General features: G+C 38.0%; 1 protein-coding gene across 5 annotated transcripts in view; it reads right to left on the bottom strand.

Moving 5' to 3' along the window:
* Positions 1–856: 856 nt before the first annotated feature.
* Positions 857–15,383, bottom strand: part of LOC137649226 (nucleoprotein TPR-like) — a 134,395-nt gene continuing 119,868 nt past the window's right edge. For 4 of the 5 annotated variants that reach the window (XM_068382215.1, XM_068382222.1, XM_068382230.1 and 1 more), the window contains 4 exons: positions 14,090–14,206; positions 9,266–9,514; positions 8,240–8,416; positions 857–1,372 (listed from right to left, as the gene is read on the bottom strand). In XM_068382215.1, coding sequence (XP_068238316.1) covers positions 1,236–1,372; positions 8,240–8,416; positions 9,266–9,514; positions 14,090–14,206 — 680 coding nt within the window. In that variant the 3' untranslated portion in view covers positions 857–1,235. The remainder of the gene's footprint in view (positions 1,373–8,239; positions 8,417–9,265; positions 9,515–14,089; positions 14,207–15,383) is intronic. The other variant, XM_068382236.1, reaches the window with a different exon arrangement.

Here is a 15,383-nt window from a genome sequence, read left to right as displayed (position 1 = left end):
CCAGTACATAGTGTACGCGTTTTGCAAATGTACTGTATATTGTACATATGATTATAAACTTTTGTAGAAACCAAATTAAAACAATATTAGGCAGTATTTACTGTGTTAATCATCAGCTCAGGCACCCACTTGTGGTAATGGTGAGTTTTTAGTATAGTATTTATTCGCGAAAATTCGCTTATCGAGCCTGTGACTATAACCTATTGCGAAGAACGAGGCTTGACTGTACGTTTTAGAACAAATAAGCATCTGTTAGATCAATGGAGAACACCCACAATCATCTTTTTAAACAGCTGTCAATACCACGAAAGTAATTTCCAATGAGAACCTCAAGTTTTGTGATATCCAAGAGGTGTCTCCAGCCTCTTGACAATAATAATAATAATTATAATAATAATAATAATAATAATAATGCAGATAAAGAATGCAGACCTGCATATGAAGGCAAGATTGTCTAATGCCATGGCCCCTGATATGGGACCTCAAATCCCTGCAGAAAATGGGCCAACTACCACAAGATCAGGCCCCTTGTGTAGGTAAAACCATCACCCTTTCAACACAAGGCCTGATAACTCAAAAGACATTTTGAGGTAGCAGTGTAAACACAGTGGCTTGGGTGTGAGAGGAGCCTAGTGATCAGTGACTGATGCTGCTTATAGATCCATTGTGGCAAATGGTTGTCATTTAAAGATTTTATCTTCAAAGGATGAGAAACTCTTGCTTCAATGAAGATTATATATTTCAGGTAATGGTTATTGGAATAAATATGAATTAATACAAGTGCTAATTGAAATAATGACATTTCGTCTGTAAGAATACAATTCTGCATTATAATAATGGCAAAGGAAAGATAATACCTTCGAGATCTTTTATTTAAAGAACATAAACAGCCTTCATTTTACTTCATCATCAGTAAGTTTTAGCATAATGTTAAAAGCATAAATGCTTTGAATGCAGCCCAAAATGTTTTATTGACACTAATTTTTATGGTTTATTAGGATAGAATTTTTCTGCTTATGGATTAATATATACAAAATCTTATATTTCAAGATTAGCTTAACCTAAAGTTTCCATAAAAATATGACCAAAATACAGTAAAAAATAAAATCACATCTTAAAGTATTTTCAAATCTCATAAATGTGACAAAATGAATTTCAATTTAACAAAAATATGAATTTTTCTCAGAACTTAAGTATGTAAAAAACCTTAAAAAATACATGTAGGATCTTAACGTTTAATTATGCGCACCGCGGTGGAAACTACCAGGACGTGACCGTCTTGCTCGACCACCCGGTGCACTTGCTCCAGCAGCTCTCTCCCTGTTTAATACCCCTCTTGCACCACGGCCAGCAAGGGGGCTACGTCCAATGCCTGTAAATAGTAAACAAAAATATCCAGATGCTAATAATAACCTTGAAAATTTACCATTACTTATCAGCTAGTTTACTTATTTAATAGCTGTGTAAAACAAATATGATAAATATGTCTTCAAACGATATTTTCCTAAAGTCTGCAATTACACGTTGGTTCAAGTTCGTACATTCATATGATATTTGTTTAACCCTTTTACCCCCAGGTTATTTGGAAATTTCCAACCCTTAACCCCCAGGGATAATTTTTTTTCAAGCACATTTTGCTGTATATTTTTTTAAAATTGCTCTAACAGCCTTAATTTTTGTCATAGAGAGATCAGGTTGGTCTCATTCTCTTGGAAATTGCCTGAATTTTCTCAAAAAATTATCAAAAATATGCAAAAAAAAATTTTAAATAGCATTTTTTTGCAAGGACGTACTGGTACGTCCATGGGGGTAAAGGGATGAGTCTTGTGAAACGTACCAGTACGTCCTTTGGGGGTAAAAGGGTTAATAATAGGTGTTGCTCCGCATTATCCACTTAGTTTGAGTTATTTGGACCTTTAATCAAATATCCGTGGGGCAAACCTGTGTTACCAATTAAACCTCTGGTGATCCTGGCCGTGACAAAATCTCTGTCAGTCTCATGATTTGCAAACCTTTTTATGATGACCAATGCTATATGCCAACCTACCTATATAGACGTCTCGTAGCATAACCAACAAAGGAATATAAAGATAGAAACTGAAAATTGCAGAAGAAGGCAGAATAAATTTTCTTTATAGCTACATGACCAGACGGATCCTCAGAGGGTTAAAAGACTATATAAAATTACTTCAATATGATGCATTAAAATGGCATGAAAAATTACCAATTAAGATTGGGGCTTGGCTAGTAACAACAATGGTGATAACAATAATAGTTTTGGAAGCTTTGGTTGTAAATAACAATTTTCAATAAAATAGTTTAGAAAGACTTTTATAACTTCTAAAATCATTAAATATAATTAATTTTATGGTTAACATATTTCTAATTAACTAATGACCTTGCTGTAAATGGTCCTCTGTAAAACAAAAGAAATCTTCTACAAATAGAACTCGCTTCACAAATAACCCCCAAAAGGAGAATAAAAAAAATTAAGATAATGTTTCATAAATAAAATTGGTGAAATTAATATAAAATGAAGAGCCTTACATGCTTTTATCTGGATGCTTGGTTTTATCGACATTTATCCCTAAAACTTAAAAAAAAAAATTCCCCATCTTTTTTCTTTTGATAGACATATTTATCTAGTAGACTAATGAGAAAATCTAGCGGTTACTAGCAATTAAAGATGGCTTGGGCAAGCCATAGTCTTAAGGGACCCGGCCGGAAAGCCAATATAAGGGGTATGGGATGAAAAACGTAAAATCCTGAAAATTTTCACCTGGCTTCGTATGGCAACGGAGAATGCATATACGAAATATTTTGTCAAAATTCCTCCTACTTTCATATTTGCAGGGTAATTAGCAAAAGTAACTCAATAAACCAAAAATATTGATCACTACAAGAAAATGCAGTATTTCTATTATTGTAAATTTTGATAATTATTAAATTTTAATATAAAACAAATTGTGAGCAATGGCATCTGTATAGATTCCATGAGTCACAAGACAGGAAGTTATGATTACACTCTTCAGTGCCAACACAAACCTCAGGGAGAGTACACGTTTAAGTTTGAACTCTGACATTTGCTCGCTTTTATGTATTTTTATTGGTTTCGGCAAGAATTTCATCACATCAAAAAAGAAAAGATAATCTTAATATCTCATTAACACAAGGAAGAAAATTCGCTTTAATAAGAGTTCAGAAATGGGTAATATCAGTGATATTAGCGGAGTTAGTGAAGGAGAGAGACAATTTTGTGGATGAAGGAGCACCCGTCTCACCTGACAGGAGCCTAAAGAAGCAAGATATTGGGCAAAAGGAGCTTTATTTATGATTAAATTATGAAAAATAACTTTGCTTTGGTGTATTATCCAAAAAAAACAACAAAAATTCATAATAATCATGATTTATTAACATTGTCTTTGTAAAAATACAAAGAAAACCTTTGAACGGTATCTCAAAACTACTTATTGACCTTCAAATTCTTTCTTCTCCCTTATTTTTAAAGATATAGCATTGAAATTATTTGTAATGTAAAAACAATCAAATTTCCAATTTTTGTTTCATAATTTTTTCTTACTTTTTTCCTTGATTTATAGGGTTTATTTTTTTTACCATAACGAAAAAATTCACACCTAGCAAAAAAAATGACGTTTAGAAAAACTTCTCTATTTGATTGAAGGTCTACATAGGGTAGTAATCCCAGGTCTTAATATCAATTATCAAGGGAGGAGATAGAATTTGAAAAAACACCAATTTACAGGATAAATCACCCTGGTGTTGCAAAATTGAAGGTCAGAGGCAAAAATCCTTTGCAGTTATTCTTTTCTATTTCTTAAAAATTTTTGCCTCACTTTAACTTGCTGCAGGCCTTTAAAAAAAATACTTATCTAAGGAGGTTTGTTTTTGTCTCCCTTTCAAAATGTTGCGATGGTGTTTGCCCACAAGTTCGAGACTTGGTGGGCCAGATATCGTGTGAGTGCCTGAGAGGAGGAACGTCTCCATAGCTTTCCTGGTACTTCTTTGGAGAAGTCCTCAGAGCGTATCAGGATACCTAAGGTCCCTAACCAGATATCCAGCCACGAAGTGGCTTGCATAGCACACTTTGCAACCTTCTCCTGGTTAAGGATCTCGGTTGCCGAGAACATGACCTGCCGGTTGAAGAGAGTCTCAAGAAGGACTCCCTTGGTAAGCTCTTCCAACGAATGGTGGAGAGGAAGAGCTAAACAAGGCTCCTTCAAGATCTCGAAGTACCTCCTTTGCTGTACGCGAGGAGGTGGGAGAAGCTTGTTGCCGGCACTGGAACGGTTGGAGGAGGACAACTCAGAGAGCTGAACAGCGATCTTGTCCCTGGTACTCTTAACCCCTGAGACCAGGGCAGGGCCGCACTGGTCTTAGAAGGTTTTTAAGTGCTAAATACGCGGTCTAAGACCGTGTCTTTGTCCTCTTGTGGGAGGATCTCTGGGTCGGCAAACCGATTGAGAGCCCACATAAGAGTCAGAACCTGCCAAAATGCATGCTCTGACTCTTGTAATTCTCCTCCGGATGTTGGACTTGCAGCGGTCTCCTGTCCCCAAAGGCTCTTCTTGGGGAGATTCGCAGACGTTTTCCGAGTGGCTAGCTGGCTCCGTCCTAAGTCTTGTCGAGGATTTTGGTCCGTCTTCTAGTCCTTCGACTCCTTCCTGGGAAGGATGTAGAACTCTAACATAGACGGTGGCAAGTTCCTTTCAGCCCTTACCCGGGAAGACTTTTCACCGCGAGATGGGGTTTCCCTCATTGGTACGATGGGGGAACGTCTCACCTCACGTGACTCCCTTCAGGACGGGAAGTCCTCGTCCGACAGAGAAGGAGAAAAACTCTGGGGGTGAAGGAACCTGCCTGGCTTGCGAGGAGTCAACTTAGCTCTCGGAGAAGTCACCGCATCCGGAACTCCTCTTTTTCTCTTCAGAGGGGTAAAAACAGCCTAGGATCTGCGACCTAACTCAGAGAGAACAGGCTTGAAAGCCTGCGTAACTACTCTGATTAGCACACCGAACCATGGTTGTTGACTGACAGACGCGCTGTCAGACACTCCCTCTGGAGGGACAGGGATCGACGGATCCCTGGGAGGAGTTTCCATAGGGGGGGTTCGCCTGAAAAGAAGAAAAAGGGATCCTGGACCTTTCTGGATGTTTCCCTTCCGCCGCAATGTGCGGTGTTATGCGCTTGCGGGGAGGGGAACGCGGCGATGGCGACCTTGCCGTGCGTTGTCCAGCAGCCTCGCGCGCAGGAGGGTATTGACGCTCGCGCGGGGGCGCGTAATGATGCTCGCGCGATGGAGAATACCAGGGGTCACGTGCGGGCGATTGCGAGGGCGCGCAGTTGAGTGATGGCGCGTAGGAGCGAGCGCGGGAGACTGTGGGCACACAGGAGAGCGCGCAGGATCAGGTCGTTGGACACGCGGGCGTGCGGGTGAGAGTTCGTGCACCCCAGTAGATGTCGTAGGGCGCGCGCTCGCTGGAGAGATACCCCTGGCGCGCATCAGTATGGTGGTGCGCAACTGCAGGAGAGGATGGACGCGCACGTGTATCCTCGTGGGAGCGAGAGGGTGACTGCACGTGATTACGCAATGGCGAGCGCTGGCGTGCTGGTGACAGCAATTGGCGCATTGGCGAGCGCTGGCGCGTAGGAGATGTCTTCTCTGACTTCCCGACAGCGCCCAGATCCGAAGGTCGTGGGCGTGCAGGAGAGATCGCTGTGCGTGGGCGCTGGCGCGCGGGAGAGTGAGGGGAGGGGGAGCTACCCTCCCCTATCCCCGCTAACTAGAGATGTGGGTAGTAAACCCTCGTTAAATTTTAATGGCTTGTCATTTCAGCTACGCCGAAAGTAATACCCCTATTAAATAGCGTGGTTTGCATGTCTGTTACGGAACAAATGAATTTGTAATGAACAAACTAAAACTTAGTTTTGTCTTTTTTTTTTTTTTTTTTAAATCAGTATCTTTGATGCTACCTGGTTAGGCTGGAGGAACGTAGAGAGTAGAGGTCCCCTTTTTTGTTTTGTTTCTTGTTGATGTCGGCTACCCCCCAAAATTGGGGGAAGTGCCTTTGGTATATGTATGTATGTATGTTTATCAATGATCCCATAGAGACATTGGGCTCAACTTTTATATCTTTTTTTTTTCTTTTGGCTTTCATTAATACATCAAAATTTCAGGGTTCTTTTTAGCATGCTTTAAATGAATTACGGGCTTCAACATTCTTTCCTAAAGAGCCTTTAGAATAATCATTAATCACCATCATCATCTCCAGCGAAAATTGACAAATGCATTAATAGGGCAAGGTAATTGTAACTCGTGAAAGATATGGGTTTTAACCCTTTTAAATTTCCAACCCTTAACCCCCAAGGGGTTATTTTTTTCCCAGCACATTTTGCAGTATATTTTTTTCAAATTGCTCTAACATACTTAATTTTTGTCACAGAGAGGTCAGGTTGGTCTCATTCTCTTGGAAAATGCCTGAATTTTCTCAAAAAATTATCAAAAATATGAAAAAATAAATTTTTATAGCCTTTTTTGCAAGAACATACCGGTACGCCCATGGGGGTAAAGGGATGGCTTTTGTGAAACGTACCAGTACGTCCTTTGGGGGTAAAGGGTTAATAACATAGATACCGATGGGTAAAATGATATAGGACTATTTAAGAGATAACAAATAAATAAATGGCAACCTTAGTTAATGCGCATGCACTTCAAGACCCCATTAGGGATTTACCCTGTAATTTAGTTCTATTATTGTAAGTGGCTCAATCAGATCACCGAGCTAAAATACCTAAATCAAGCCAAGAATCAGTAAATGAGCACACTACAGAACATATACCTTGATAAGAAGCTACACCCATAATCAATACCATAAAAATGTTTAGTGTACATCAATAGTGTGACCATGCGATTGAGCCAAAATTAATCTCACTAATATTAAACCTAGCAAATATATTCTTAAATATTATTTTAAATATTTCCCAGCAGATGACTTCCCTATTGCTCTTTACTTGATAAGTTTTCTTGTTAATGTTCACTCGTACCACTATATCAAACAGTATTGTGATTTCCATAGGAGACTGCATGTGGCTCAGAAAATATAATCAAGTAATAACAGTTACTTCAAATTGATTTCAGAATTTTAAATATTCTACATTGTATGCTAATAGAACAAAAATGTTCTTCAAAAACAAGTTTAACCAAAATAAGATGGTAGATATTCTCAACTAATAGGGCTGGCCCAAAAGTAGTTGCTATTAACCCTTTTACCCCCAAAGGACGTACTGGTACGTTTCACAAAAGCCATCCCTTTACCCCCATGGACGTACTGGTACGTCCTTGCAAAAAAATGCTATAAATTTTTTTTTTTTTTTTTCATATTTTTTATAATTTTTTGAGAAAATTCAGGCATTTTCCAAGAGCATAAGACCAACCTGACCTCTCTATGACAAAAATTAAGGCTGTTAGAGCAATTTAAAAAAAAATATACTGCAAAATGTGCTGGGAAAAAAATAACCCCCTGGGGGTTAAGGGTTGGAAATTTCCAAATAGCCTGGGGGTTAAAGGGTTAATCACAACTTTTGATCTTTTTTCATACATTATTATGATTGGGTCAAATGAAAAGATTTTGACAAAATTTCTTATGATTGGCGTCAATATTTGATAAGGCGAGCTGAAAACTGGACAAGCATAAAATCAATCTTTTATTGAAAATGGCCTTTGTATTCGTGTGCATTATGGGATTGAGATAAAAGTTTTTTTCATCAAATACGAGCATGGCCAACACAGAGTAAAAATTGTATTCTACAATGGAGTCTGATCTCCAACAAGTGTTACATTATGACACAGATGAGGATAAAAACCCATCACTTTAGCAAGAAACTATAAATAACAATCCATCCATATACCAAGGCACTTCCCCCAATTTTGGGGGGTAGCCGACACCAACAATGAAACAAAACAAAAAGGGGACCTCTACTCTCTATGTTCCTTCAGCCTAATCAGGGACTCAACCGAGTTCAGCTGGTACTGCTAGGGTGCCACAGCCCAATCTCCCACATTTCCACCACAGATGAAGCTTCATAATGCTGACTCCCCTACTGCTGCTACCTCCGCAGTCATCTATGGCACCGGAGGAAGCAGCAGGGCCTACTGGAACTGCGTCACAATACAAGAGGATATTCAGGCCCTTGAAATCTTATTGATAAGTAAATTTCTTACCTCTACGAGCTGCTAATCCTCTTTGGGGATGATCATTCCAGGTGATCGGTGTAATTCTACGTTGCCGTGAACCAGGAATGTTGGACATTTCTTGAGAGGGCTGACTACTATCATCGCTACTACCACGTTCCTCCAATTCCCCTTGACTGTGCTCTTCACCGTGTTCCTCCATGTCACCTTTCAAAAACATGCAAAAATAGCCAAGTAAAGAAAACAGACAATATCTGATGGTTGAAGATTTTCTAAATATAAAAATACATACTGTTATGAATGCTATCATTCATTCTAAATGAACTTAATGGCTGCAGAGTAAACTCCATAGAGTAATCCCACAGAAATAGCTTAGCTCTCTCCAACAGATACTATTGAGAATATTAACCCTTTTACCCCCAGGCTATTTGGAAATTTCCAACCCTTTACCCCCAGGGGGATATCTTTTTCCCAGCCCATTTTGCAGTATATTTTTTTCTAAATTGCTCTAACAGCCTTAATTTTTATCATAGAGAGGTCAGGTTGGTCCCATTCTCTTGGAAAATGCCTGAATTTTCTCAAAAAATTATCAAAAATATGAAAAAACAAATTTTTATAGCATTTTTTTGCAAGGACGTACCGGTACGTCCATGGGGGTAAAGGGATGGCTTTTGTGAAACGTACCAGTACGTCCTTTGGGGGTAAAAGGGCTAATAATAATTTGAATTGAAGAAAAAAGTACATAGTTCTGGAAACTCTTTATACTGTCCCTTCAGCCCCAGCTGTAATGTTTTCTGCTTACCAACCTTACAGCTGACCAATGTGTTCTAATCTTCATCTCTTGTCTAAGAAATCCTTTGGGTAGGCACTAACACAGTAAAAGGTGGCAGCTCAGTGGTCTAGCTAGATTAATCTATGATCATAACAACAATCAGCCGATGTAATACAAAAACAGACGCCTAATTAGAAGACATATCATAGAAAATGGACTCCATCTAGCAACTGAATTGCTGTGGCCGAGTAGTTATGCCAAAGTACTGAAAAATAACCTCTTACCATCGTCATCCCCTTGTTCATCTTCCTCCTCCTCCTCTTCTCCTTCCTCTTCCTCCTCTTCTACATCTTCCTCTTCTTCTTCATCTTCATCATCATCTACAGCAACAGCCACAGAATCAGCTTCTGTAAAATGGTCCTGGGATCCTTGAGAAGCTTCATCATTTGACTGCTCAGCTCCAGTGATAACGACAGAAGGAGGGTCTCTCGCCGAGCCTCTTCCCTCACTAGTGCTCACACCTCCTTCAGTTCCTAAAATTTTATACATTTTATGGCAAGTTTATATATATATATATATATATATATATATATATATATATATATATATATGTATATATATATATATATATATATATATATATATATATATATGTATATATATATATATATATATATATATATATAAAAATATATAAAAAGAGAGAGAGAGAGAGAGAGAGAGAGAGAGAGAGAGAGAGAGAAGGGGGGGGGGAGCAAGCAACACCTGGCAGTTGCGACAAGTGTGAGCTTATGCGCCATAGTGTAAATGTCATGGGTAATAACTTATTCTAATATAAAATAATTACAAGTAGGGTAAGAATGCATGTTTTTATTGATTCTGTGACCTTCAAATATATAAAAAATATGTTTGTTCAAGTTTCAAAGTAGCAAAACCCCAAAATAGACAGACTTTCCCAATGTCCAGGAACGTAAATACACACACACACACACATATATATATATGACACTCAGCTGTTACGTTCCATTAACACAATTTCTGTTAACACCACCTCTCCAGGAACATAACCCTTGTGTTGGGGGGGGAGTTAAATGTACTATAAAGTAATTTTTCTGTGCAATTTTAGAAGAAACAGATTGAATGTGCATCTCTAGAGAAAATTTGCAATACTGAATCACTTCTAGACTTTTAAAAGAGTTGTATAGTTAAAGGAACATTGTCACTGCAAAGCTCTGGCTGTTGAGGAGACATTGTCCTTGACCTACTTAAATTAGGGTTTAACTTCATGTCCCATAATTTACATCATGTACCAAGTTTAGCTGGGAGATTGGGCTGTGGCACCCTAGCAGTACCAGCTGAACTCGGCTGAGTCCCTAGTTAGGCTGGAGGAACGTAGAGAGTAGAGGTTCCCTTTTTTGTTCTGTTTCATTGTTGATGTCGGCTACCCCCCAAAATTGGGGGAAGTGCCTTTGGTATATGTACATATGTACCAAGGTTAGCGAGATCTCTATTTAGGGATTCAGCAACCATAAGTCTAATTTCAGGAGAAGGAATTAGCGCAGAGAGAGTACTATCCCCTACAAGTGTAACGAGTTTGTTTTCTAGCCCAAATCACATATGCGTATATAATATAAAAAGTAGCGGGCCTAGAACACTATTATTATATTTACTAGATAAGCTACAACCCGAGTTGGAAAAGCGAGATGCTATAAGCCCAAGGGCTCCAACAGGGAAATATAGCCCAGTGAGGAAAGGAAATAAGGAAATGAATGATATAAGAAGTAAAGAAAATTAAAATAAAATATTTTAAAACATTAATAACCTTAAAACAGATATTTGATATATAAACTATAAAAGGACTTATGTAAGTCTGTTCAACATAAAAATATTTGCTGCGAGTTCAAACTTTTGAAGTTCTACTAATTCAACTACCCGATTAGGAAGATCATTCCACAACTTGGTCACAGCTGGAATAAAACTTCTTGAGTACTGTGTAGTATTGAGCCTAATGACGGAGAAGGACTGGCTATTAGAATTAACTGCATACCTAGTATTATGAACAAGATGGAACTATCCGGGAAGATCTGAATGTAAAGGATGGTCAGAATTATAAAAAATCTTATGCAACATGCATAATGAACTAATTGAACGACGGTGCAGAGATTAATATCTAGATCAGGAATACAAAATTTAATAGGCTGAAAGTTCCTGTCCAACAAACTAAGATGAGAATCAGCAGCTGAAGATCAGACGGGAAAACAAGACTCGAAACAAGGTAGAATGAAAGAATTAAAACACTTCTTCAAAATAGATTGATCACCGAAAATCTTCTAAGACTTTCTCAATAAGCCATTTTTTTTTTTTTTTTGCAATTGAAGAAGACACAGACCTAATGTATTTCTCAAAAGTAAATTTCCTGTAGAGAATCACACCTAAATTTTAAAAGTCATACAAAGTTAAAGAAACATTAGCAATGCTGAGATCCAGATGTTGAGGAGCCACCGTCCTTGACCTACTTACAATCATACTTTGAGTTTTGTTAGGATTGAACTTCATACCCCATAATTTACACCCTGCACTAATTTTAGCTAGATCACTATTAAGGGATTCAGCAACCCCAGATCTACATTCAGGAGATAGAATTGATGCAAAGAGAGTAACATCTGCATATGCAACAAGCTTATTTTCTAGATCAAACCACGTCATGTATATATAGTATGAAAAGTAATGGGCCAAGAACAATACCCTGAGGAACACCAGATATCATATTCCTATACTATACTCACTATGGTGCCCATCAACAACTCTTTGCGATCTATTACTTAAAATTTCAATAATGATGCTGAGAAACGACCCACCCACTCCCAACTGTTTTAGTTTTGAAAACAAAGGCCTCATGATTGATACAGTCAAAGGCAGCACTAAAATCAAGGCGAATCATACGAACTTCCTGACCACAATCGGGATTTCTGTACAGCATTGGAGATTATAAGGGCATCACATGCTCCAAGGCCTTTACGAAAACCAAATTGCAAACTAGGGAACAGAAGGTTACTTCAGCAAACCTATTAAGATGTTTTGCCAAAAGACATTCAAAAACTTTAGATAATATGGGAGTTATGGAAATTGGGCGGCAATCTGTTGGACATGAGCTACCACAAACACATTTATATAGCGGAGTAACATTACCAATTCTCCAACAAGTGCTAAAAGCTCCTCTTCTTGCTAATTTGTGCAAAATAACATAACTTTGGAGCTACGAAATCTATAAAAAATAAAGGAAAAATACCTTTTGGGTCTACACCTCCATAAGCATGAAGGTCCATCAAGAGAGCTTTAATTTCATGAGATAAAAAAGCTAAATTAGTTAGTTTAGTCTCAGGAAAACAGGAATGAGGAAGTTCGAGTTTCTCATTACTCTGCTTGCTGTCAAACATATCTGCCAAAAAGGTTGCCTTTTCCTTTTGACAATGAGTGACAGAGCCATCTAGTTTAAGTAAAGCAGGAACTGTTGCATCTACAACAACGAGTGCAGATTTAAGGGTAGTCCACCACTTATGCTCCTGGGTTGTACCAGAAAGGGTTTCTTTAATGGTTAAATTGTATTCTTTATCAGTTGAAGCATAAACTCTCTAAGAAAAAGCTCTAAGCTGAGTATAGTTATTCCAGGTCAAATCTGATCTGCTACCCTTCCAAAGACGATAAGCCTCCTGCTTCCCCAAATAAGCACACCTATAATTATCATTGAACCATGGTTTGTCCTTCATTCGGTACCTTAGTACACGAGAAGAGATACGCCTATCAATTATGTTGACTAGATTCTCATTCAAAGGGACTACAGGATCAACACTATTATATAATTGTGACCAATTCAAGCACAAAAGATCATGTAAAATTCCATTCCAGTCTGCTTGGGATTTCATATAAATCTTACATGAGTAAGATAAATCAGGGACAAGCTGCTCAGTCTTCATTATTAGTGAAATCAAGGCATGATCAGATGTCCAAATAGGAGAGCCAACCTTACTTGTTATAAAACCAGGAGAGTCGGTGTATACGCAGTCCTGAAGAACACCAGATATAACGTAGGGATAGGCTGCTAAGTTTCAATTACTGATGAAACCATGGCATGATTAGATGTCCCAACTGGAGAACCATTGGGTACTTTGCTCATTATAGCACCCAGGTAGTCGGTGTATACTGGGTCCGAACAATTACCAGACTTGTGAGTAGCCTACCACATGATTTGCTCACAGCCTGTTCCCGAGGCAGAGCGCAAAGCTCTTACGCCAAGGAGACTGGCTGAAGTAAAAATGAAACCACTCCCTACAGTGAACATTGAAATGACCAACAAGCACAAGAGGCCTTTCTATAGCTATTAATATTCTGCTATAGAATATTCCACTTTATGAAACACAAGTTTTCAAGGATATTGTTCTTTTATGGCAGGTATACCAATGAACTTCAAATAACCTATTCATCTCTTCATAAACTATCTATATTAATAAAAATATAACAGCAGAAAGAGGAACAAATTAAAATTTCAACAGAAGTTATGAAAACTACAGTACAACATAAAATTGTCAACAACCAGTTTGACATTGTTAATTTAACAATTTATACGCATCTTTGAGAATAGGGCTGCACTATCCTAAAGATATTTAGCAAACAATGGGATATCTATAGTGCAAAAAATGTAATTTGCCCTTTCATATGAATTTGAAATAAAGGCAATGAATGTGAATAAGAATATTTAATGTTAACCCTTTTACCCCCAGGCTCTTTGGAAATTTCCAACCCTTAACCCCCAAGGGGTTATTTTTCCCCCAGAACATTTTGCAGTATATATTTTTTAAATTGCTCTAACAGCCTTAATTTTCATCATAGAGAGGTCAGGTTGGTCTCATTCTCTTGGAAAATGCCTGGATTTTCTCAAAAAATTATCAAAAATATGAAAAAATAAATTTTTATAGCATTTTTTTGCAAGGACGTACCGGTACGTCCATGGGGGTAAAGGGATGAGCTTTGTGAAACGTACCAGTACGTCCTTTGGGGGTAAAAGGGTTAAACAGTTAATTCAGCATCTTTAACAAGAAATTCCTTTATACCTGTGGGTGATCGGTGTAAGGGAGTGGTTGGTTGAGATCTATTGCCTTCATCTAACTGCCCGAGGTCAATTCTCGTATCATTTATAAGACCATCTTCAGCCATCACAGCTAAACCACCTGCAGAAAAACAGAATTTTAATAAAATTTATTAATTCTATACTCACCTGATGTTCATAAGGCTTATTTTCCAGATAAGTTTATCGACATCTAATCTTAGAATTTAAAAATAAAAACCTAATTGGTTTCCTTTTAATTATCACATGCCTCTAGTAAAGTACAAGACACTAGGAGTTAATGGCAAGTGAAGTGAAGTGAAGTGAAGTGCCTGGAATCTTAGTATTTCAGTTTCAAAGTCAAAGTACTCCCTGTCCTCTACGCATCAAAAGTCCGTGAGGAGGGTGGGCATGTATAGGAACATCAGTTGAGTACAGAAATAAAAAACTTTATTACTAAAATCCTGTTTATTTGTATCAACCTCTCATGATGCTCATTTGGCTGACTCCCATACTCTGATGGAGGTGGGATACCGGTAAAAGAAAGATATAGGTAATTACAGAATTTTGTAGAAAATAATAAAAATTCACACTCAACTGGTATAGAAATAGTACAGTAATGAACGATCTTTGAAATATAGGACTCAGTATTGTATTTCTAGAGATTTGAAATATTTTGAAAAATTCAAAATTATGAATTGGACTCAATATTGTATTTCTAGATATTTGAAATATTTTGAAAACATGAAAATTATGAATTAACGGAACTTCAAAAAGTGTTACGACCACATTGCCAGCCAGCAACCAATATAGAACCTGAAACCCAGTACAGTGGAACCTCTACACACGAACGTATCTACATCCAAATTTTCCAACATCCGAAGTAAAATTCGAGCAATTTTTCGACTCTACACCCGAATTTTATTTCGACACACGAAGTAAGCAATTTTCGTTGTACCGGTTGTATCCGAATTTTTCAATAAGCAAAGTACAATTCGAACACGTTCCTATTCTACACCCAAATTTTTTTTCGACACCCAAAGTAAAAAATACCCGTACGCGTAGATGGTACTCATAGCGCCGGATGTATTTTTTATTTCCGCCGATAGAAGGCAGCACTTCGACCTCGGAGGGACCCTCTATTAGCGTGGCTTGGGTCATTCCTCTGTTCTCGTCGGCTTCGTGTGGTTGTGCGCTGTGCGTTCTGCTATTAACTGTATTTTAATCGGGATTTTTTACGTACATCCTATTACGATTTTTTACGTAAAGCATGGGTCCTAAAAGGCTTAGTTTCGCAGGTG

This window comes from Palaemon carinicauda, chromosome 1, assembly GCF_036898095.1.
Source record: "Palaemon carinicauda isolate YSFRI2023 chromosome 1, ASM3689809v2, whole genome shotgun sequence".
NCBI classification, from domain to species: domain Eukaryota; kingdom Metazoa; phylum Arthropoda; class Malacostraca; order Decapoda; family Palaemonidae; genus Palaemon; species Palaemon carinicauda.
Note: the sequence above shows the minus strand (reverse complement) of the source record. Positions and strands in the feature narration are given on the sequence as shown.